At 44.4% G+C, this 22,592-nt stretch overlaps 2 protein-coding genes across 2 annotated transcripts in view; one reads left to right on the top strand and one right to left on the bottom strand.

Moving 5' to 3' along the window:
- bcar3 (BCAR3 adaptor protein, NSP family member) overlaps positions 1-8,068 on the top strand; it is a 37,182-nt gene extending 29,114 nt beyond the window's left edge. Inside the window, exons 9-18 of the mRNA XM_084473543.1 lie at positions 779-879; positions 1,339-1,470; positions 2,272-2,460; positions 2,863-3,073; positions 3,182-3,530; positions 3,888-4,003; positions 4,299-4,470; positions 4,994-5,105; positions 5,713-5,916; positions 6,171-8,068. Of these exons, the coding sequence (XP_084329669.1) occupies positions 779-879; positions 1,339-1,470; positions 2,272-2,460; positions 2,863-3,073; positions 3,182-3,530; positions 3,888-4,003; positions 4,299-4,470; positions 4,994-5,105; positions 5,713-5,916; positions 6,171-6,349 (1,765 nt within the window). The 3' untranslated portion in view covers positions 6,350-8,068. The remainder of the gene's footprint in view (positions 1-778; positions 880-1,338; positions 1,471-2,271; positions 2,461-2,862; positions 3,074-3,181; positions 3,531-3,887; positions 4,004-4,298; positions 4,471-4,993; positions 5,106-5,712; positions 5,917-6,170) is intronic.
- Positions 8,069-8,617: 549 nt separating this feature from the next.
- fnbp1l (formin binding protein 1-like) overlaps positions 8,618-22,592 on the bottom strand; it is a 34,668-nt gene continuing 20,693 nt past the window's right edge. Inside the window, exons 10-15 of the mRNA XM_084473436.1 lie at positions 18,727-18,836; positions 18,331-18,463; positions 16,999-17,093; positions 15,453-15,649; positions 14,890-14,927; positions 8,618-13,854 (exon numbers count right to left, since the gene is read on the bottom strand). Of these exons, the coding sequence (XP_084329562.1) occupies positions 13,714-13,854; positions 14,890-14,927; positions 15,453-15,649; positions 16,999-17,093; positions 18,331-18,463; positions 18,727-18,836 (714 nt within the window). The 3' untranslated portion in view covers positions 8,618-13,713. The remainder of the gene's footprint in view (positions 13,855-14,889; positions 14,928-15,452; positions 15,650-16,998; positions 17,094-18,330; positions 18,464-18,726; positions 18,837-22,592) is intronic.

The raw sequence follows: 22,592 nt of genomic DNA, 5'->3' as shown, positions 1-22,592 counted from the left end.
TCAGCACACAAGCAGGAAGACAAACATAAACACACACACAGATGCACACACATTCTAAAGCACACACTGCAGGTCAAGATATACTTCCTTTATTACTCTTTTAATTTATCTGAGTGCTACAAAGCTATTTAGATTTTATCATCGAGACAGTTGGAGGCATTTTCACTTTCTAAAGTGAACAGCCATAAAGAATGATGTGTTCTCCATACTCTCTCTGTCTCAAACGCCACCTTTAAAATGTTCCTACTTTCTGTCTTACACACACACACAGTGAGCACACATACACACCCACACACACACACCCAAACACACAAACACATAAAAGTCATACTGAAGGGGGAAGCATTTTTCAGGTGTTTAGAGGAAGAGGAGGGAGAAAGGGGGCAAAAAAGGTCACAGAAGGAGAAGATGAACGCAAACGTTTGCTTATTCAGCCCCTCGTTCTCTGTCTAGCAGATCATGCAGTAGTTTTCTTTCTCTTGTTATGTTCCCACCTCGCTGGCCGGAATATTGAACAAGAGACAAAGAGGGTTTCCTCTTGGTTGTCCCTTTTTAAGGTTTCCTCTTTTCCCCACTGGGTTAGGTTGTTTTTCTGTTAAAGGATTTAAGATAATCTGAAATGTCCTTTACGTGTGTTCTTTTTTAGCCTTTTAAACATTGGTATAAAGGCTATGAAATAACCATGAATTGAAAACATTATTCCTACTCTTCCTACTATGAATGATACCATTACCATTTGCTCATTTCGGTTGATTTGTACTGTACTGATTTTACTCAGGTTGAAGGACAGGTGTGGCAGCCAACCAGCAAGCCTCAACCAGGTTCAGGAGCGCCGAGGCCCCCTCAAAACGCACCAATCAGAAAGTTTCCTGCCACTAGGTAGGTACTAGTCATCTCTCACCCAACTTGATAGGTTGTATTTGTATGTCTTTACTTGGTTTTGTTCACTTGCATGTTGTAAACCTTTTCATCAGGTGCAACCTGATGAAATGCAACCAAACACAAAATACATTCAAATGCTTTAAAGAAAATACACACAAAAACAACTCAAATTGTCAATTTTGAGTTGTTGCATTTTTCAAATCTTGCATTTTTTGTTACAGAAAAGAGAATTGCAAGTTTAAAATAATATGCATCAGTTACAATTTTTAATTATTCAAGCAATAGAATTAAGCAACGATGTATCCGGCAAATAAAAAAAGGTTATAAACCATTATCACTGCAGCTCGTTATCTTGTGTGTTCTTGGGGGAATACCCGTTCATTATCTACATCCTTTTACCCTTTTTCTTCCTATTCCCTCCGCCACCTCTCTCTTCCACCCACGTCCTGCTCGCAGGTTGCAGGCCCCCGGCACCGCCCTCAGACCCACTTCTTGCCAGCTCCAACTCCAAGATGCCAGTCTTTCGGACGGGCAGCGAACCGGTCCTGAGTCCCTCTGCGCAGCGGAGAACCGCTGAACCTCTGGCAGGTGGGTGACCACAATGCAAAAGACAACCTTATTTTCTGCTAACGTTTGGAAGTGAACGTTATCAATGGGTTTCTCTGCAGTGAGATGTGAGATGTGAGTTGGGATAATCCACATACAAGCCCAATCGATGCTTGCTTATGTATGCTATTGACTAAGTCTCAATCTAACCACAGTCTCAATCTGACGTTCGTTCTATTTGTTTGTTCGTTATATTGAAGGGGGTCCCAAGTTATGTTTTATACTGCGACATGGCTCATGACTTTTGGGTCGGTTAAGTGTGACTATAGGGTTGCACCAGATCCTATAATACTAAACAACGTCACTGGAAGCCTGGGCCGCCAAGAAACAAACTGGTGGCGTGCAGACAAAGAGAATGGAGGAGAAGGAGTGGGGCAGTATAATTAGGCAAGTCAGGTCCACACCTGACTGCTATTCTCAGAGCACATTGGATGTGTCCATCCTTATGACCGATCATGTTCTTGGTCTACAGCCGACATTCAGCCCTGGTAGCAGATATGAGACTGTGATAGCTTCTGAAAAAGTAATGCTGCAAAACCATCTTTTGTGGTTGATTATATATTGTTATATTGTAAAGATATGTCATGTTAGACCACTACAACGACATCAGAGAACATAACCATCACAACCTAATTACATCACACACACACACACACACACACACACACACACACACACACACACACACATACACACACACGCACACAATTGTGTGCCTACATTGTGCCATTCAGCCATGCGCCGTCAGGCTCATGCATGTCCCTGTGTGATCTGTGTCTACAGGCCAGACCATACGGGGCTCGGACAGCCAGCTGTTCCCCAGACCACCGCCAAAGCCCAGCAAGGTCCCCTCTCTAAGGCAGCCTCGGGGCCCCTGCCTCCTGCCCCCAGCTGGCCTCTCCCCCAACACCCCCAGGGAACCCTCTGCTGGCCTCTCAAGTGTCACGGCAGCACCCCCTCTGGAGGGCACATGTATGTACACCCCCAGATACCGCTTTTTAGCGTTTTTAGCATCTCTGGGATAAATTCTTTATTAAAGCAAAAGTGAAAAAAAGTTAGTTCAAGTCTCCTGGCGTAGTGATTGAGGGTAAAAGTTAGATTGATTGTTGAAGTATTGTTAACTATTGGGAGCAATAGCCTGTTGTTAATGTTGTGTGGCTTCAATCGCTACAATAGGGAAACAGAAAAGGTTTTTCGTTTTCTTTTGCAATGCGAAGGAGTAACCGTGCTGACAGCAACGTGATTCAAACAGAGAAACGTTCCAGGACTTGCGACCTCTGTCCCGACCTTACAGGCCTTGTGACCTCTACCTAACCACTGTCCCGACCTTACAGGCCTTGTGACCTCTACCTCACCACTGTCTCTGCCCTACAGGCTCCAAGGCACCACCTGTGCCCCCTGTCAAGCCCCTCAAGCTACAGTCCAGGCTGTACCTCCAAGCGCAGGACCCCCAGGACCCCCTCGCCGCCGGTGTGAGGGCGGAGACGGGACCGGCCAAGCGCCCCGACGACTCGCCGCGATGGGAGGGGCTAGCGCCGTCTGACCACGCCCACGGGGCTCACTACAGCTACGTGGAGCGGCTGAGGCAGGAGGGCGACGGGACGCCCTCCGGGGGGGGCGGAGGTGGAGGAGGAGGAGCCGGAGGAGAAGGGGAGGAGCGCGGCAACGAGGGGGGAGTGGTGGGGCCGGGTAGGGGCATGGACAGGAGCTCCTACCACAACGCCATCGCCGCGCTTGAGAGCACCAGCGAAGAGGACGACGAGGGGAGGGGCAAGAGTCGAGGGGAGGGTCCGGCGCGCACAGGCGACGGCAGCGGAGAGGAGGGGAGTGGGAGGAAGAGGAGGAGGCCCAAAGGGAAGGGAGGCTTTCAGCGCCCCCTGGTGGAGACGGCGTCGACGTTCCGTCCGTCTGAGTTCTGCTCCCGCCTGCTGCCGGCGGAGAACAAGCCCCTGGAGATGGCGGTGCTGAGGAGGTCCAAGGAGCTGGTGCTCACACACGACCACCGCAGCATCGCCCGTCACATGCTGGCGGCCGACTGCCAGGTAGGCACGGGCAAGCGCACGCACGTGCGCGCACACACACACACACACACATACACATACACACACACACAGGCGCTTGCACATGCAGACACACACACCCCTGGAACACAGACACACATTATTATTATATACAAAACCACACACAAATTCTCACACACACACACACACACATACACACACACACACACACACACACACAGGCACGGATAGTATTTTGTCTGATTGAATGTGTTTTGTAATGAATAATGTGTTTGCTAATGACAATTATGGTTGGTGAACCTTCATGGCTGCTCCTACAATCAAGTCAACTGAGGTTGCACTTTCCTTGTTTTGAACAACGCGTGTGTGTTGTCACAGGTTGCTAGGATACTGGGTGTGTCGTCAGAGGTCGAAGGCCAAATGGGCGTGGCCTCAGGTCTGGAACTGGTGACTCTGCCACATGGTCAGCAGCTGAGGCTGGACCTGATGGAGAGGTAACCATGGGGACGCCTCTTATACACAATGCCTGAACCCACAAGCTCTCCTTAAGGCGAAAATATGTCTTGTAACAAAGCTCAGTCATTTTAAATCTATAATGTCACCTTCAATCTATAAAGCTTGGGTAGCTTTAGTTTTAGTCGTGACTTGGATCACAATCACAACCCAAAAACTATGGGTAACATAGTAGTGTTACAGTTTAATGCTAGTCTAAATCTCCACTAAAAATACACAATTTGAAAAATGTAGGATAAGATGCGAAGTTGGACTCAAATTGCCCTCCTTTGCCAGACACCATACCATGGCGATTGGCGTGGCCGTGGATATTCTGGGATGTACGGGCAGCGTGGAGGAGCGGGCGTCCACTCTGAACCGTATCATCCAGGTGTCCCTGGAGCTGAAGGACTCGGTAGGAGACCTGTACGCCTTCACTGCCTTGATGAAGGCCCTGGACCTGCCCCAGGTGAGCAGACACAGCATCTCTCTCTCTCTCTCTCTCTCTCTCTCTCTCTCTCTCCCTCTTCCCAAATCTCAAATGTGTGCAACAGAAAAGTGTGCATCAGTTGTACATTGCTTTAACGGTGCGTTATGGGTATTAAGTAGTGCATATATATATATATAGGGAATTAAATTTGAACACTTACATTTCAGTGAATTGATCCTGGGTAGACCACACACACACACACACTCTGAATATACTGTATAGTGTGTATAGTAAAGCAACATGTGCTTCGAATATAAATACCCAAACACAGCCAACCAAACATTTGTTTCAGCTGTGTTATTTATATCGTACTTAGCAGTCCAGTTGTTCTAGTGGATGTATTGGAGTCGTCTGGGTTTTATGGTAATTGTGCCAGCCTGGGAGAAGCCAAAGCAAACTTCAGCAATCTGATGAACAAAAATGTACTTCTCCACCCCGACCTGCTGGATATACCAAACACACACTCACTCCTTGGTCTGGGTGTCTTTGTACGTGGCCTCAGATCAGCCGCTTGGAGCACACGTGGACCGCTCTGAGGAGGAGCCACACGCAGACCGCCATCACCTACGAGAAGAGCCTCAAACCCTTCTACCAGAGCCTCTACGAGGGCACAGGTACCTGCTCAGGCCCCTTCCTGCTTGTTGGGCGCCCACGTTGTGAGGGCGATTTGCGGAGTGAGACAGCCTGACCACGTAGCATCACGTGACTGCGTACAACGGTCAAGTAGGGCATGTTTACTATGGGGAGTGACGTCAAAGTCGCTTTGCCCACCGTTCGCCAATTATTATTATCTTCTTGAAGACCGATTAAAGGAAAAGCAACGCTACCTCCAAGCCGGTATACCAACTATATTAAAAAATATATAGTGGGCCGACTATTCTTGCCATTCTTTCGCTGCATCTCTCACTCTCTACAGTCTGATTTGCGGGTAATGTAGCCAGAATATTTGATCGACGTTACCCGATGGTTACCAAAAACGACCAATGACCAAGGTAACTCATGCAACAGCATGGGTTTAACCCACAGAGGGAATTGAGTCCGTAATACCGTACATATACCCTATCAAAGCCTTTAAAAACGTTGCGCTTCAAGTCGCGATATGGCTCAGGATCCTTCCAGATCACGACCACGCAACCAACTGTCCCCAATGTTCAACAACAATAAGTCATTTTAGGGTTTGGTTCTCCTTCAAATAAAAATAACCTTATGGCCTGTCTGCAGCCTCCCTGCCGCCGGTGGTGAGCGTGCCCGTCCTCCTGCCCCTCCTCACCCTGATGGAGCGCCCGGCTGTCTCCCCCGAAGGGGGGGAGCTCTGGGAGACCAGTGACCAGGGCTGTGACATCATGCTGCGCCACCTGGAGGCCGCACGGGGCATGGCGCACCACGCGCACGGATACACGCAACATGCACTGAGGGCGCTGGATGGTGCGCACATGCTGTCCCGCGCAGACAGACACACACACACACACACACACACACACACACACACGCGCAAACACAGACGCACAAACACGAACACAGACGCACAAGCACACACACAGAGAGACACAAATGCAAATACACAAAATTAAGTAATTACACCTCACCATTAAAACCTAGTTTTGTGTGTGTGTGTGTGTGTGTGTGTGTGTGTGTGCGTGTGCGTGTGTGCATGTGTGTGTGTCTGTGTGTTCTTTTAGGGTTCCAGTGTGACGAGGACCTGCTCGAAGTGTTTAAGACAGACTTTCAGCAACGGTTGCTATGGGGAAGTCGGGGTGCCACTGTGAACCAATCAGATCGCTACAGCAAGTTCACTCTCATCCTCACTGCATTGTCACGGAAACTGGAGCCGCCGCCCACAACACACACCCAGATCTGAGAAGTGGGACATGAAGTTATAAGCGGAAACACACACACACTTTGTATTATGTTTGTAAATGTACTATCACTAGCACTTTGAAAATATTAGAGCATCAATTTTGAAGGTTTTAATAATGCCACAAAGTTACAGTGAAGTGAGGCGTTTTTTTAGCTAGCAGGTTTAGCTTGAACGCTTGCTATCACCATGTACATACGGAGCCTTGGAGAAAAAGAGGGAAGCTCCGCCGATTTACTTTGTGGGAAGCATCACCACTAACTATCAGCACTAGTCCCATGGTTGAGTCCACATATCGCAGTAAATATCCCATATTAAATATTGTTTTTTGACAGGTTGTCGTAATGATACATTTAAGGTGTATGTATGATCATGTATATAGTACTAGACTTATGCAAGGTATGGAGGTGTGTGTGTATGTATGTATGAGTGTATGTGTGTGTGTGTGTGTGTGTGTGTGTGTGTGTGTGTGTGTTATATGTATGTCTGTATACATTTGGTCAGTCACTGCTAATGTGTTGAGATTTACTTACTGTTGTAATATGATAAAATACAGTATGGATGAAGACTCGGGTTCTCTTCAGTATTGCCAGGCGATACACGCTCACTGATGACCTGGCTATGTACTGTTTAGTCTTTTATTTTAGTTGTTTTATTACATGTGAGTTAAATTAACTCAATATTGTTGGCTAATTTAAAATAAATGATATAATTATATATATTTAATGACTGAGCTACCGGTTAAAAGCTAAATTCAATGACAAATCTACAACTGAGTTTGTTACCTGGAAGAGATATATGATTATATATTTTTTTAGAGCTTCAAAGAACCAATATTTGAATTGCTGATTATTTAAATTGATTATCTTAAACATTCATAATTTAGTCTTTACAATGCCAGTAAATGCTCGTCCCAAGAGTTGTCTTAAATTAACTTGCTTTATCTGATGAGCCGCTAAGAGAAAGTATTTTATAATTTTAAAGAGGAAAGCAACAAAATATTGACATGTCTAAAGCTAGAAGCTTTAGCTTATCGATACATTTTCTGTTGCTACAAAATAATATTTAATTAATTTAGCATTAATATCACAAAGTTTCAATAAGGTTTTGAGGCCTACGTATTCATCTCAATTGGCCTGTTTTCACATGTGGAGATTTGAGACAAAAAAGTTCTCTCTGTGTCCCACAAATCAGACTATTTTTACTAATCTAAATTCTGATCACTTCCTTTCACCTCATGTTGCTGGAAGCTGGGATCTGTAAGGGTGTGATTGGCTATTAACAGTGACACAAACTCTGACACCAACACTGGTTCACACTGAGGTGTCTGAGAAAGTGGTTTCAAATCAATGCCGTGTAGACTGGCCACTTAAATAATACTTATTAAGATCCCCTTCTTTAAAAGTGTGTTATTCTACCTTTGCAAGTGCAACATTTTAAAAATACTCCAAGGATTTCTTCATTGTCGTAATGCAATTATGCAATAACCTAACACTGTCAGGTTTTCTAACCATCATGCCATTGGGTGTCCATTTAAACTGTGGCAGAGAAAACATTACATTGGGCTTGGTTGTATATAAATAGGCAGTTTTAAAAAGGCAATTCTTTCCGCTACTACATGAATGAATATAGGATGGAAATGAGACCATGTATACAGTGAATGTGTTGGTTCTGACTAACTTTGTGTGAGTCTGTTACATACAGTACATGTGCAATAGGCGAAAGGTGTACATTTTTAATGCATGTGTATACTAGACTGTAATATATTTTTCTCTTAAGAAGTTATTTACTGTAAAGAAATAAAAATGATTATGGATTTGAATCTTTCTATTGAGTACTACTATAGCAAGTGATTTAATAGAGAATGTTACTGATCTGTGAAAGAATCTGTTCATGTTTAACCTTTATTAAAAAAGTGGAAAGAGAAAATAAGTCTGATTAATCACATTTCTGATTACATTTCAAACGGCTTTAAAGAACCATTGAATTGAAGGCAACATCGCCAACGCTGAGAAGCGCTCCAAGAAGCATATCTGAAGACATACTGGAATAGGCCAAAGCCTAATTAAGTATGTCTTTATCGTTTTTACCAACTTGTAGTCAAACATGTTGAGATGGTTTGAAGAGAAACAGGCTCTCACAACAGCACGGGTAGGTTTTTACTATACTTTCATTTAAATTTCAGCAATTATCTCCAGAGTCAGCTAGTTATGTATAAGTGTGTCTGGCCTTCAGGCATAGGGTGTCTGTGTGTTGAATAAATAAATTAACAACTTTTCATGTTTATTTATTTGGAACAATATATTGGAAGCTGGATATGGGAAAGGGGTAGGGGTGTCGGTTCGTAAAAAAACGTGACATATACAAAGTAATACGATGTGCTCAACAATATGAAACGTGAAGTACTGCAATGGGTTATTACAACAAACAACACGGTTAAAACACTAAGATTAGATGGATAGTACAAGTTGTCAAATCAGCACCTCTCACCTCCATGACTGTTTCTAATTAAATGTGATTGACTGCCTTATTTCTGAGTTAGGACAATAATTTGCTAATAATGCAAAAACAAAAGAATTACACTTCGGCCTGTGAAAAGTCATGAGCTGTTGTATTACCTTCACCAAGGCTAGTGTGCAATGATTAGACATTCCTGGTTTACCAAGGAAAACACCGATTCAAATGTAATCATATATACTAAACAAATAAAACTTACTTCATCATTGCTTTTACCAATTATAAAAAAGGGGTTCATGTTCAGAATTAAATCACAGAGCCAAATGGCTCTGCATATTTATCTTTAAATGTACTTGCACTTGAAAATGTAGTAACATTTTTGGTGTGATGTTTTAGTAGCTTGTGTCGCATTAACGTCCACTTTTTTTTTAGGATTGGTGGTGTTGTTATGGTCTTTGAACAAAGATCAAAAGAGAAATAAAACGTTTGATTCAATCCTTGTCTTAGAAAGGAGCTGAAAACTATCCTCTCATGACCATTGGACAATAGGTGTTTGAACACCCACAAGACCAAACCAGCCATTAAAATAATACATTATTATTGGTGCACCAGGGAATGTTTGGGAACAGAATGCATCTGTAAAAATTCACCCTCCATGCAGGAAGTGGCAGATTTTGCCTTCATGCAAACGTTGCACCCTCAACAGTAGTCCTACTGAACCAGGCCCCTGCAGGAAGGCCTTCAAAATGGCCACTTTAAACACTTGGGTGACAAATGGGAGCAGTGAAATCATGAGGCTGCAATGTCATTGGCGGTGTCATTAGAAAAACACATCATATTTTGTACATTTCACAGCTTCAAATCAAAACCACAGGTTGAAAGTAAGGCATGGTCGTTGCGCTGTTCGTCCGAGGAGACGGTACACTGTAACGAGCCCAGCTGTGTGACTCTGTACTGAGATAGCGGTGACAGCGAATCAACAGCAGGAGAACAGGAAACCAAGGCAGCGAGTGAGTAGACAGTAGACTCTGGTTCCTAAGCAGTCACTGAAAGAGTTGACAACATCCAAGATGGGAGAACAATCATGTGGTAGACGCTGAGGAGTTCATGCAAATGGAGAATAATGTCACTTATAGAGTTACAAAAAAAAAAAAGAGTATAAAACTGTAAATTATTAGAAAGTTAAGTCATAGTGGTCCTTTTCGATCGTCGCACCACACTCAGCAGAGAGATTCACTCTCGTTCATCCATACATTCACTCGTCCATTAATCTGAACAACACTCATTTTCAAATGCTTAAGAATTGTGGGACAAAGTGCATCGGTTCAAATCAAACCTTGTTCTCTCCTAGTCAGAGTGGAAGTCTGTGTTTGTAGGGGCAGACTGCCTGGCAAACAATCCATGATATAAACAATGTTGAACTATATATGTAACAAAAAACAACAACAATCACAATTGAATTGAAACATTCAGTCCAGCATTACAGAATGATGGCAATATGTACAAAACATTTCAAAGAATTGGTGGTGGTTTGGGGGATAAAAACTAGCATGAATGCATGAGTATATACCCGACACAGGCACACACACATGTTGTGTGTACAAGAGGGTGTGTGTGTGTGTGTGTGTGAGGGGTCAGCTAAGCTGTTGATGGGGTAATTTGTGGGAATGTGATGGACAAAGGTAATATTACAAACTGGGCGGAGAGGGAGAAAGAGAGTGTGTGGAGGCGCTGATGGGGTTTACGGACACTCAACCAGTAAGCCCATAAGGTCACACTTTGGGGTGGTGTTTAAAGAGGCTGCGACAAGTTCACGGAAGTCCGGCTCTGTTGATTGGTTCTTACATGCAGTGAGAGAGAGAAGGGGGCGGCCATGCTTGTCAGTCTGTCCGGCTAGTGTTGTTCAGGTCGTTGTCTCTGTGGGCCTTGCTGAAGCTGGTAGTGGTGTGTAGGCAGGGGAATTTAACAGTAAAAGGGGGCCCCCTGCTGGTCAAACAGTGAAAGTACCCACCAGAAAGTGTAGCGAGAGAGGGCTACCTCAGGATAGTTCACACAAAAGGACACCGCAGCAAGCGCACACACACAATGACCTTAACTGAATCTGTGTGTGTGTGTGTGTGTGTGTGTGTGTGTGTGTGTGTGTGTGTGTGTGTGTGTGTGTGTGTGTGTGTGTGTGTGTGTGTGTGTGTGTACGTAGTGAGGCAGGCATGAGAAGCAGAGTGGCGTAGACAGGGAGGTGAGGCAGACATCGTTAACAGAGTACAAATGGATAGGCGTGTCTCTAGTCTGGTGTTAGTACAATGATTAGATCAAAGCCTATTTCTCCATCTGGCAACCTGGGAGGCATGTTGTGCTGTGCATTTCTGACTCGGTATGAGTTAAGATCTTCTTAAACTGCATTGGAAAACACTGGTTATTCCAAGCTTATTTTAGAACTTGAAATAACAACGTTAAGGATGTTTTCTGCCAAAAGACAAATACATGTCCTCTCCACTAGGGGGAGCAGTGGACCAATGTCTTGAAGCCAGACTGCGTGCTGCCGTGGCTTCCCTTCACAAATAGCACAGAGTTGCACATCATGCACGGGGAGATGGCACAGGTGACCTCACTGGTAGAGCTGGAGCCATCAGAAAACCATGCAGGACTCGGTCAGCATTCGTTAAGAACTGGAATGGCCACCACTCTACCTTCCATTATAATGGACAGCAGTGCTTGTTTTAACTTTATGGAGCCCTTCAAGGTTTTACTGACGAAACACAGAACCCAACCAGTTGGAGGTGCACCTCCCTGAATGCTTTGCTGCTCAGATATGCGTGATCATGCATGCAGACGTGCAACATACCTAATAGCCTCTCTCTCATTATCATTTCATCACCCACTATCTTTCCTCCATCAACACCCCCTGGCCATACCCCTCTCCTTGCCCCCCGTTGGTCTTGGTCACCCCACCACCACCAATCAGCATGATCCCTCCACCAGCCAATCAAATCACCCGGCAACCCTGAAGCCCTCAGGAACCTGCAGTGCACATGAAGAAAGAGCAAGTTACTCAAGACTGACACACACACACACACACACACACACACACACACACACACACACACACACACACACACACACACACACACACACACACACACACACACACACACACACACACACACACACACACACACACACACACACGACAAAAAAAAAACAGCCATTCGATATGAGAACTGCATATTTACTGTAGCGCAATGATACACAACATGATTAGTAATGTCTTTCGCAGAGCATATTGAGAGCATTCCTTAGTAGTGCTGGGAGAACAGAACTAGAAAAGGTCCATAAAAGTTTCCCCATAGGGCTGGAGCAAACCTACTTTATACAAAGTATAGAAAATAAAAGTGTCCTGGCCCAGGATACAGCCCATATGCGGGGATCTGTTAGTGTATTAGTACTCCTGGCTCAAAAACAGTATCTCAAACCAACAGTCATTATGCCACTGCTGACTCTTCGTCACTGCTTTCTATTCTAGTATCTGATATATAACTCATGGAAGGAAGGGTCTTCAACATGGAAGAACACACAGATGAAACATTTTCCTAAATAGTCCAGAGCTTCCTGTTCATAACGATCACATCGTGAAACCACTGCAATGAGGGAGCAGGTGGAACCTTATCATATCCTCCAGCAGAAGGTTGGACTACCAACCCATGACTGATCTGCATGCCGTTAGACGGCAAATGTAGACGTTTGGACACAGTGTGCCTGCCGCCATGCGGTGAGAGGCTGTAAATTACAGACCATTGGAACACATCGACAAACTGGGGGAAAACAATCGTATCATCCTTGATGGATGTGAATGACATGAGTGTGCACGGATTACAGTGGATGTAAACACACACGCACACACACGTATTAGACAATGTAGGACAGATGGGTACAGCAGTCGGGAGATGAATACAGCAGGAAGATGTGGACATGTTGTTGTGACACTATCTTGAATTGACACGCATTAAAAAACAATTTAAACAAAGGATAACAGTGTGCTGAGGTGAAACATACATCATGCATACTTTAACACAGGAGAACAAAAGAGTAACAGTGCGCTCACACCAAACTCGAAGGCACAGTGCGAATACATACAAAGTAAGGCTTGATGGTACGGCTCATTCGCTTGAGCTAAAATATTTGAATTTTTCGCTTGAGTACAATATTTGCTTCGCTTTTGGTGTGAACGCACCTTAAGAACATGGAATTGCTGTCTGCTAAAATAGTGATGGAAAGCTTTGTTGAGGCTGAATATGACACACACACACACACACACACACACACACACACACACACACACACACACACACACACACACACACACACACACACACACACACACACACACACACACACACACACACACACACACACACAAAAATAATTTGATAAATTGACGTTATTTCCAAATATAAACAAGACACAAAAAATTAAAAACAAGACAAATCCTCAGGAATATTAAATAAAGACCTAATTTGCTTTGATCGTCAGGAAGTGGTTTGAGTCTCAACATGCAGCGAGGCATAGAGAAAAAATAAAATAAAATCAACTAAAAGTCTCTTTGCCAGCATAAAACACATACAATACATGTCAAATGGCAGACACCATTAAAACCCCTCCCTCTCCCCACCTGCCCACTTGTCCGTGCACGAGCACATGCTGCCAACACATTTCACGAATATGGTTGGGGGGGGGGGGTGAGATGAGAGGAAGGAAAGAAGGTAGAGGAGGAGACGGAGTAGGGGGAGGAGTCCACGCAGGCATTTGGACTCTGGTTTACTGAGACAATGAGGTTACGGAGAGGGAGAGAGACGGAGGAGGGATGCATGGATGCAGGGGACTGGCTGCAGTGCAGGGGTGGGATGGCCGGCCGATCAGATGTAGGTGACGGCACCTTTGCTGGCCTTCTCCATGGTGATCTCCACGTACGAGGTGGGCACGTAGCCCTCCTCACCGCCCTGCTTCCTGGCCCGCGTCCAGCCGTCGCCCTTGTCCTCCTCGATGATGTACAGCACCTGGAGCCAATCAGATGAGAGATGTAGAGAGGGAGGGCGGGACACCGGCTCTTATTAAAATCACGTTGACGGGATTGCACAAAATGAAAGCATTTAAAACAGGTTGCTGTAAATCAATGCTTAAAGAAATATACAACTTGCTTTTTATCCCTGAATATTCATAATACAATAATATTTTCATTTGTCAAGCTGTGCTACTTTCGAGAATACGATTAAAAACATAACCAAGAAGAAAGTAGGGCCAATATGAACTGTTAGCTACAGGCTTTTAAAATGGTGTCAGTAATATTAAAGAGCTAGTGAACCCACTGTTCCAGCTGGATTTCACACGCTTGTTGAGAGTATTAGGAAAGGGGAAGGCAGTTTATCCCCATGGTTACGACCCACGGCAGCTTTGTGTTACTTTTTTGTTACTTTCGTTGTGTATGAGTGTTATATTGAGCGATGCTGCATATGAAATGCGCGACACACTGAAGCGTTATACTATAAGTGTCCGGGACGCCTAACCCTCACTCGGACGCAGCTATTATTAAACTGCTGCTCAAATAGAGGTCTCTCACACACACACACACACACACACACACACACACACACACACACACACACACACACACACACACACACACACACACACACACACACACACACACACACACACACACACACACACACACACACACACACACACACACACACACACTTTTGGGGAGAGTAGCAAACACATTTACCCAGTTTCTTCCTAAATCTGAGTTGTATTTTAGTAACAGTGACAAAATGACATGGATTACTATGTTGACGACCATATAAGACATATTACCACGCTTAAAAAAGAAAATGGTTTTAGGTTCACTGGCTCTTCAATTTGGCAATTTATTGGGTCAGGTTGTTGAATCTGGAATTGGTGGTTGACAATGCCCTTTCGTAAATAACCAGAAACGGTATGCTGCTTCAGGTTGTGGATAAAGTCAAACATGAAAATGACAACAGTTCATCGATAACGGATGACAATAGATTGTGTACAAAGAGCCACATTACCTCATCCTCTGCCATCACTAACGTCCCCTCGTTCTTACCTGGTGAAAACAAACAGAGAATGTGGATCATTCTCCTTGAAGACCATGAAAATACTTTATGTCTTGCAGTAACCATACAACAAATAATACAGTCTCTAGAAATATCTCAAGTCAAGACACAGTATTGATATTATATCAACCATCGCCCTACTCATAGGACAGGCATCTCTCTCTCTTACGGACTTCCTACATTGACAGGTGTGTGTGTGTGTGTGTATGTGTATGTGTATAGTGTGTGTGTGTGTGTGTGTGTGTGTGTGTGTGTGTGTGTGTGTGTGTGTGTGTGTGTGTGAGATTGAGTGAGTGATGATGATCTACACAATGCCAGCATAGAGTGTCAGATAATATCATCCAATTATTTTCCAATTATTATTTTTCGACTTGGAAAATAGGATCATCGTTGCTATTTACTAGTTACTTACTACAGGCCATTGGCAATTTGTATGAGCTGTGCAATGTAGGTCATGGAGCTGTAGTCCATGTCCTACATAAACGCTCCATTCCAAGGTGATTACAAAACCTTACCATCAAAGGAGTACAGGGCCTTGCAGTGTCCGATGACGGGCATAGGGTCGTCGTCGTCAAACTCGTCGTCAAACTCATGGTGGTCCGAGGTGGGGGGCCCCGGCTGGCGTGGGGGCGGGGCTGAGTGGTGGTGGTGGTGGTGCTGCGGTGTTGGCTGGTGCTCCTGGTTGTTGTCGTCTGTGTAGCTGCCCTCAGGACTGACGCGGAGAGGAAGATGGGGAGGGTTATTTGGGAGAGGGACAGCGGTAGAGTGAGATGATGGGCCTGCATTGACTCAAGGCCCTGGAAGGGAAAGCTAGAAGGCCAATATTGTATTTGCAAAGCTGAGCTAAAGAAAGTCACTTGCAAGGAGACGGCATAACTGACAGTTGTGATTATGGAAGCATATATGTAGTAAAATTCAAATGGTAATGCAATTTGCAATTCAAATGGTAATGCAATTTGCAATTCAATAAGTCATTACATTATGCAATTGACAATTCATTATGCAATTTAATAATGTTATTTGTAAATACGTTATTCAAAGTGTATTTTAATATGCAAAGTGACAATGAAATCCTCAATAAAATTTGCAATAGTTAACAATAAAAATAGAATAACATTTTGTCCAATTTTTTGAGTTCCTTTATTCAAATTGAAAAGCTATAGCGTCCCCGTGATTGCAATGCACTTCGCCACGCTCCGTGTGTTGCAAAATTCAAATGACATTTCAATCCGCAAAACACTTTGCAAATCGTTTTGCAAAACGTATCAGCCAATCGCGTCTGGGCGGGAACTACGTCACTTGCTCGTCAGACCAGCTGATCATCCACGCACGTTGCAATTTATTTATTCATTTATCCCGCAGCAGCTGCCAGACCGTCTTTTCCGCCATTTTCAGTTATAATTACGTAAACTCAGTCAAACCATAGACCTATTAAGAGTCAAATCTGGCACAATGGTAGGCATAGAAAATAAATTGCAACGTGCGTGGATATTCAGCTGGTCTGACGAGCAAGTGACGTAGTTCCCGCCCAGACGCGATTGGCTGATACGTTTTGCAAAACGTTTTGCAAAACGATTTGCAAAGTGTTTTGCGGATTGAAATGTCATTTGAATTTTGCAACACACGGAGCGTGGCGAAGTGCATTGCAATCATGGGGACGCTATAGCTTTTCAATTTGAATAAAGGAACTCAAAAAATTTGACAAAATGTTATTCTATTTTTATTGTTATAACTTTAGCAAATTTTATTGAGGATTTCATTGCCACTTTGCATATTAAAATACACTTTGAATAACGTATTTACAAATTACATTATTAAATTTCATAATGAATTGTCAATTGCACAATGTAATGACTTATTGAATTGCAAATTGCAAATTGCATTGCTATTTGAATTTTACTACATATATGCTTCCATATGTGATTGTAGATTGACGTTGATAACAAGGTACCAGTTTACAGATTTCTGATGCCAGTGGTTAGCGTAGATAAAAACCAAAGCAGCTTTGGAAAAAGCTGGTTTCAAGACTACACGGACATGCTAGTGTGTGTGTGTGCGTACCTCTCTCTGCCCTGGGGGGTGTGGTGGTGGTTGTCTGCACTGTGTCTCCGGTCGCCCCTGGAGCTCTGCTTGCCCTCCACCTCCGACAGCCACGACTACACACACACACACACACACACACACACACACACACACACACACACACACACACACACACACACACACACACACACACACACACACACACACACATTAAAACATAACACCTCTCTAGACAGACTGATATTTTGATGACAAGGTGAAAATGTGCCCTATATGTGTGAGATCTGTCGGAATAGGTCCCTTCATTAGGAAACAAAAGCTCCACTGTGATTAACAGCACATACTGAACCTGCACACGTGCAATTGATCACCAGTGTGGGTCTTTTTAAGTAGTGGTAAAAAAGGCCTGAGTATACAACATTTAGTTGACTTGTTTAGTAGGTACTTGTGGTACAGCGATAATTAATGTGATTGAATACTAATGCGTTTACCAGCCCCTTAAGACACTGCTGTGGTAAGAGGCCGACACATAAAGGACTAAATATATTTTAAACAAACAAACACCGCAGCGATCCAAGAACATTAAGGCGCTTCGACTTCGTCGCAACCCTGCTATTTCGTGGCGTACGAACATGGTCATTTGGATTTCGGAATTTATATTTGGAAGGTCCTGTGCCGCCGCACAGTGACCAGCAGGGGGTGCTAACACATTGCAGTTGCCCCTGGACTCCTGGAAATCACAAAAATCAGTTATCTGTCAGGACTCGGGTTACAGCACGGACACACTTAGGACTGACTGGGGAATACAGCTAGCCTCCGTCTCCTCCTTTTTCGATACTTATCCCACCTCTCATCTTTCCCTCCCCTCTATCTGCGTCTCCAATACATTCTCGCTTCTGTTCCGTTTGATTTGAAAACTGATCCACAAAGATTTTTGACCACACAAAACATTTCCAAATTCCCTCTTCATCTTACTGTTTGAGTTACTTTATGTTTGCACGTTTTCCTGTGCAGGCCAGTAGAGCTTGGCAGGACATCGAGAGAGAGACGGACACACACACAGAGACAGATAGACAGACAGACAGACACACAGAGACCGACCGAGAGACCGAGCAAAAGGCATAGATAGAGAGAGAGGGAGAGTCCGAGAGACAGAAAGAGAGACAGAGACATAGAAAGAGAGTGAAAGAGGCAGTGAGAGAGACAGAAACAGGGAGACAGAAACACAGAGACAGAGAGAGAGAGAGAGGCCGGAAGGGGAAGACGTCACACCACGGGTCAGGTTGCAAACCCAGAGGGGGGTCCTCATGACCACAAAGAGTCTTTATAAGCGGAAGCCTCCCTCCGTACCTCGTTCTTGTGTATTTCCGATCGCAGCTTCTCCATGTTGCATATGGTCTCGGAGATCTTGGGCTGCAGGCTGCTCGGGTCGCCCATCTGGGGGTTCTTCTCATACACGTCCTTCATCTTGTTCAAGGCATCCCTACGCAAGATGGACAGTAAATATTACTATGAAGAAACCATACACAATCTATTCCAAATGACAGTATTTATAATACCAAAATGTTTTAAAAACAAATAAAATCAGCTTAACCCTAAAACAAACAAAGTCGAATGGTCTGCTAGTGGTAAGCATTGCGTCTATGGGTGTGTGTGTATATGCATGAGTGTGTACATGTACACATTGTAGGGAAGGGATCGCTAAACGGGGACGGGACGGGGGGGGGGGGGGTGGGTTGACTGCACCTCTGGTCCACCTCCTTCTGGAGCTCCTTGCTGAGCTCGTCGATCCTCTGCTGCAGCCTCTTCCGTCGCTGCTCCGGGGGCAGGTGGCTGAAGTCCTCCAGGGACGGAGCCTGGAGGAGAGAGAGAGAGGGGAGAGAGTGCTCAACATTCCCCGCGTTGAGAGTCACTTCCTCGGGCCACGCAGCAAGGCCGGCCAGCCAGCATTGTGGCCCACGCCATATACTGCAGCGGTCATGTTCAGTGAGCATGTGTGAGGTCAGAGAGGGGGCTTTCTGCCAGGGATGGTGTATAAGCGGGTCTGGGCCATATGGAAGAGGCTTAGCATATGGGATTTGGCATGGTTTTGAGATGTGACATACGCAATAGACGTGTAAATCGCATGTGGATATATTGACATTATCTCCAAAGCCTGTGATACCACAACACAGCTATGACTCAATTAAAACACATCTGAATCAATATCAGATTTGTGGCTGTTAAAAAGGCTAGCTGAGACCCATACTGTCTTTGTAACAAGTAAAGCTTGTAAATATAAAGAGTGGCATGAAAATGCAGACAATACTGTTGGGAGTACACTAGTTTCAGAGACGATATACAGTAACTAAAAGGAATGACACTGGGAATGATGGATGTAAATATTTTCTAGAGATGGGTAAATGTTAGTGAGCCAGGAGCTATGTTAAATAATCAAAGTTAGGGAAGAAGAGAAGAGAAAGAATAGCTATCCTAATGATCCAGTGGTGCTTATAAGTGTTGGCACCAGCTCTGCATAGGCTAGAGCTAACCAAACAGATCCTATACACAGTGGACTACACAGTCATCTACTGTATTCCCCTAAAGGAGAGACATACAAGAGGTACTGTTGGAACAACCCATTTACAAAGCAGGCACACACACAAAGTTTGATAAATCTACCTGTTAATGCTACACACACACACACACACCCCCACACAAGCACACAACACTTACCGTTTTAATTGACCACTGAGCCGTAAAGCATAACCCATGCAAATTAAAGAGACAAGACAACATGGAAAGCTCGTTAGTGGTGGGACCGTCAGCGGCGCCAGTCTAAGAAATCATGCAGAAGTGACGGCCCACTCCTCCAGCTTGACCAGTCAGTCCACTGAGAGAACCGCCCTACATTCTGGCTGACCGGACAGGCTGGTCTTGGCCAGTCCATCAGGATATCACTCGGCTCCCTTAGATGGATAAAACTGGCTCCTAAACCCCTGTCCAAATCACGGATGGCACAGAGGGAATCGACTGAAAAACCCCAACTACAGCAGTTTGGCTGTCAGTCTTGGCACTGAGGACAGCGTTATCAACGATTTAGTGTTCAGACTGTCTGCCTCGCAGCATACTGATACAGCATTAGCACAGCCATGCTAACACAGAGACACTGCAAACACACACACACACACTAGTATTACACTCTGCAAACAAGGACACTACCACTTTTCCTGCACATAACGGCAATAGACCAGTGAAGTTTTACCTTTGACCTTAACATAGGGTTACCCTAACCCTAGACTGTGGATTCACACACACACACACACACACACACACACACACACACACACACAATAACATCCCAAAAAATCCTGCACAGCAAACCAAACACACAGGCCACGACAACAACAGGCTGTCAATCACCTGAATATAGGAAATACTAAAATACAAAGAGAGGAAGACAAAAATGTTGAAAGCCATCGAGGTGAGTCCCAGGTACGTAGAGGTTGACCGAACACAAAAGGGCAAAAACCACGGCATCACGTCTAAAAAAAACGAGCAGTCAAGGAACGGCGGAGGAGGCCCGTTCGGGGGGGTGTCTCCCTGCCGGCTCACCCCTCTCTTCAGGCCCCGGAGCGCAGCCATGCGCGGAGCTCCGCTGGTGACTTCCGACAGGCAGCGGCCCATGCTGTCCCAGCTGAAGCGGGACGGGGGAGTGGGGGGGTGGGGCTCAGAGAGGGGGTGGGGACGGGGGCGTGGGCGGGACGAGGATGCCGAGCAAGAGGAGGGCCAGAGAGGAGGAGGAGGGGGAGGGGCTGAGGAAGGAGACTGATGCGCGGAGGAGGAGAGCAAACAAAGAAACATGATGAGGTGAGCAGAGGGGATGGGAGTGATGGGTGAAGGGTTACAGCGGCCCTTAATTACACTCAATCCCTACTCACTTTAACGGCACGTTAGCTTTAAACTGTTCTGTGAGTTAGTCTCCAACAAGTTCTGTAAGTTTGGCTTCAACAAGTTCTGTTAGTCTTCAACCACTTATGTCTAACCAAGTTAGTCTTTAACAAGTTATGCAAGTTAGTCTTTAGCAAGTTACTCTTTAGCAAGTTATGCAAGTTACTGTACAGGGCAACTTTGCCTAGTGTTAGTGCGCCCTTAGGCCTCTTGCCCACTGTACACGTCCGTCGATGGATGGGGGCTTTTTGACGCATCTATGTGTTTTCCCGGGTTGTATAACAAAGGCGATTTCATAGGACAGTACACTTGCATATATTTGCATAATGCAATCTGATTGGGTGACGGATCCGTCACTGCCTGAAAAGTTAAACTTTTCTCAACTTTTGGACGCAAGAGACGGAGCCGACTTGACGGACGGACCCACAATGCATTTCGGGAGTGTCCCATGCAAACTCAATGAGATCCGTCGACGGATGTGTACAGTGGGCAAGGGGTGTTAGTCTCAAACATGTTTTGCTAGTTTTTAACACGTTAGTTGTTGTAACTAAGTTGTAAGTTGGTCTTTAAAATGTTCTGTTAGTCTTCAACATGGGCTGTAAGCTAGTCTTCAACATGTTATGTTTTACATGTTCTGTGAGTCTAATATGTTCTAAATGTTAGTCTTTAACATGTTCTGCTAGTCCTTTACATGTTCTGAATGTTGGTCTTTAACATGTTCTGTAAGTTAGTCTTCAACAAGTTCTGTAAGTTGGTCTTGGTTACATGTTCTGTAAGTTCGTTTTTAACAGGTTCTTTAAGTCTGCCATATTCTGAAATCGATTAGAAATATGAACTTTTAATAAGGTGTGGTGCTTTTTGAGTTTACTCTAACTTAATAAATTAAAATATGAATGTGGAATATATGAAAAGGGTAACATGTGTTTATGTTTTTTATGTTGTTTATGTTAAGTATGACAAGTAAAAGGCTTTAGATATAGTCACATGAAGACCAGAAAAGAATAAGCTTGAGTCTAATTCCCGTCTGGTCTGAATGCATGTGTCAATATTTAAAGCCTTTTACTAATTTCAATAAAGTATAACGCAAGGTAAAATACAATAGATGGCATGTGATATATGATGCTAGATGTGTTGATTGTAGAGCAATCTACAGCTTCTCTTGAAGTAACTAATGTGGACAAAGGAATGAACTAAATAAACACACGCATACAATCTCTTCACAGAGGTTCCTGCTTATGAAAAGCATCTGGTAGATCATTAATGGCACAACGACTCTTTCTGGAATATAGGGCAAAGTCCAGTCTGTTATTTGAAGAAATTATTTTTTTAAAGATACACACACACCTGGTGAAAGTAGTAGACAAACAATGAGTAACAGTAATCAAGAGAGAGATAAAACTTCTGAGGAAGAAAGTGGGAGGTGCACATAAAAGGGTGGGGTCAAGGTAGTGCCAGGGCTTGGAATAGAACACAAATGGCTTGATTGGTGTGTGATGTCAGAGTCAATGGATGACTCAATTCCTGGTCAAGTCTGGACCAAACAGTGACTCATTCTAATGAGTCAGAAAGCGAGAGAGACAACGGACATGCAGCAGGTGGTGCTCTTGGAACACAAACAAACAGTCCCATCCACAGTGATACATAGTCAAGTTTAAAGGTCCAATCGTGAAAAGCAATGCTCA

The sequence above is a fragment of the Micromesistius poutassou genome (assembly GCF_964030765.1).
Source record: "Micromesistius poutassou genome assembly, chromosome: 9".
In the NCBI taxonomy this organism is placed as follows: Eukaryota; Metazoa; Chordata; class Actinopteri; order Gadiformes; family Gadidae; genus Micromesistius; species Micromesistius poutassou.
This window is presented reverse-complemented; position numbering and strand designations above follow the sequence as displayed.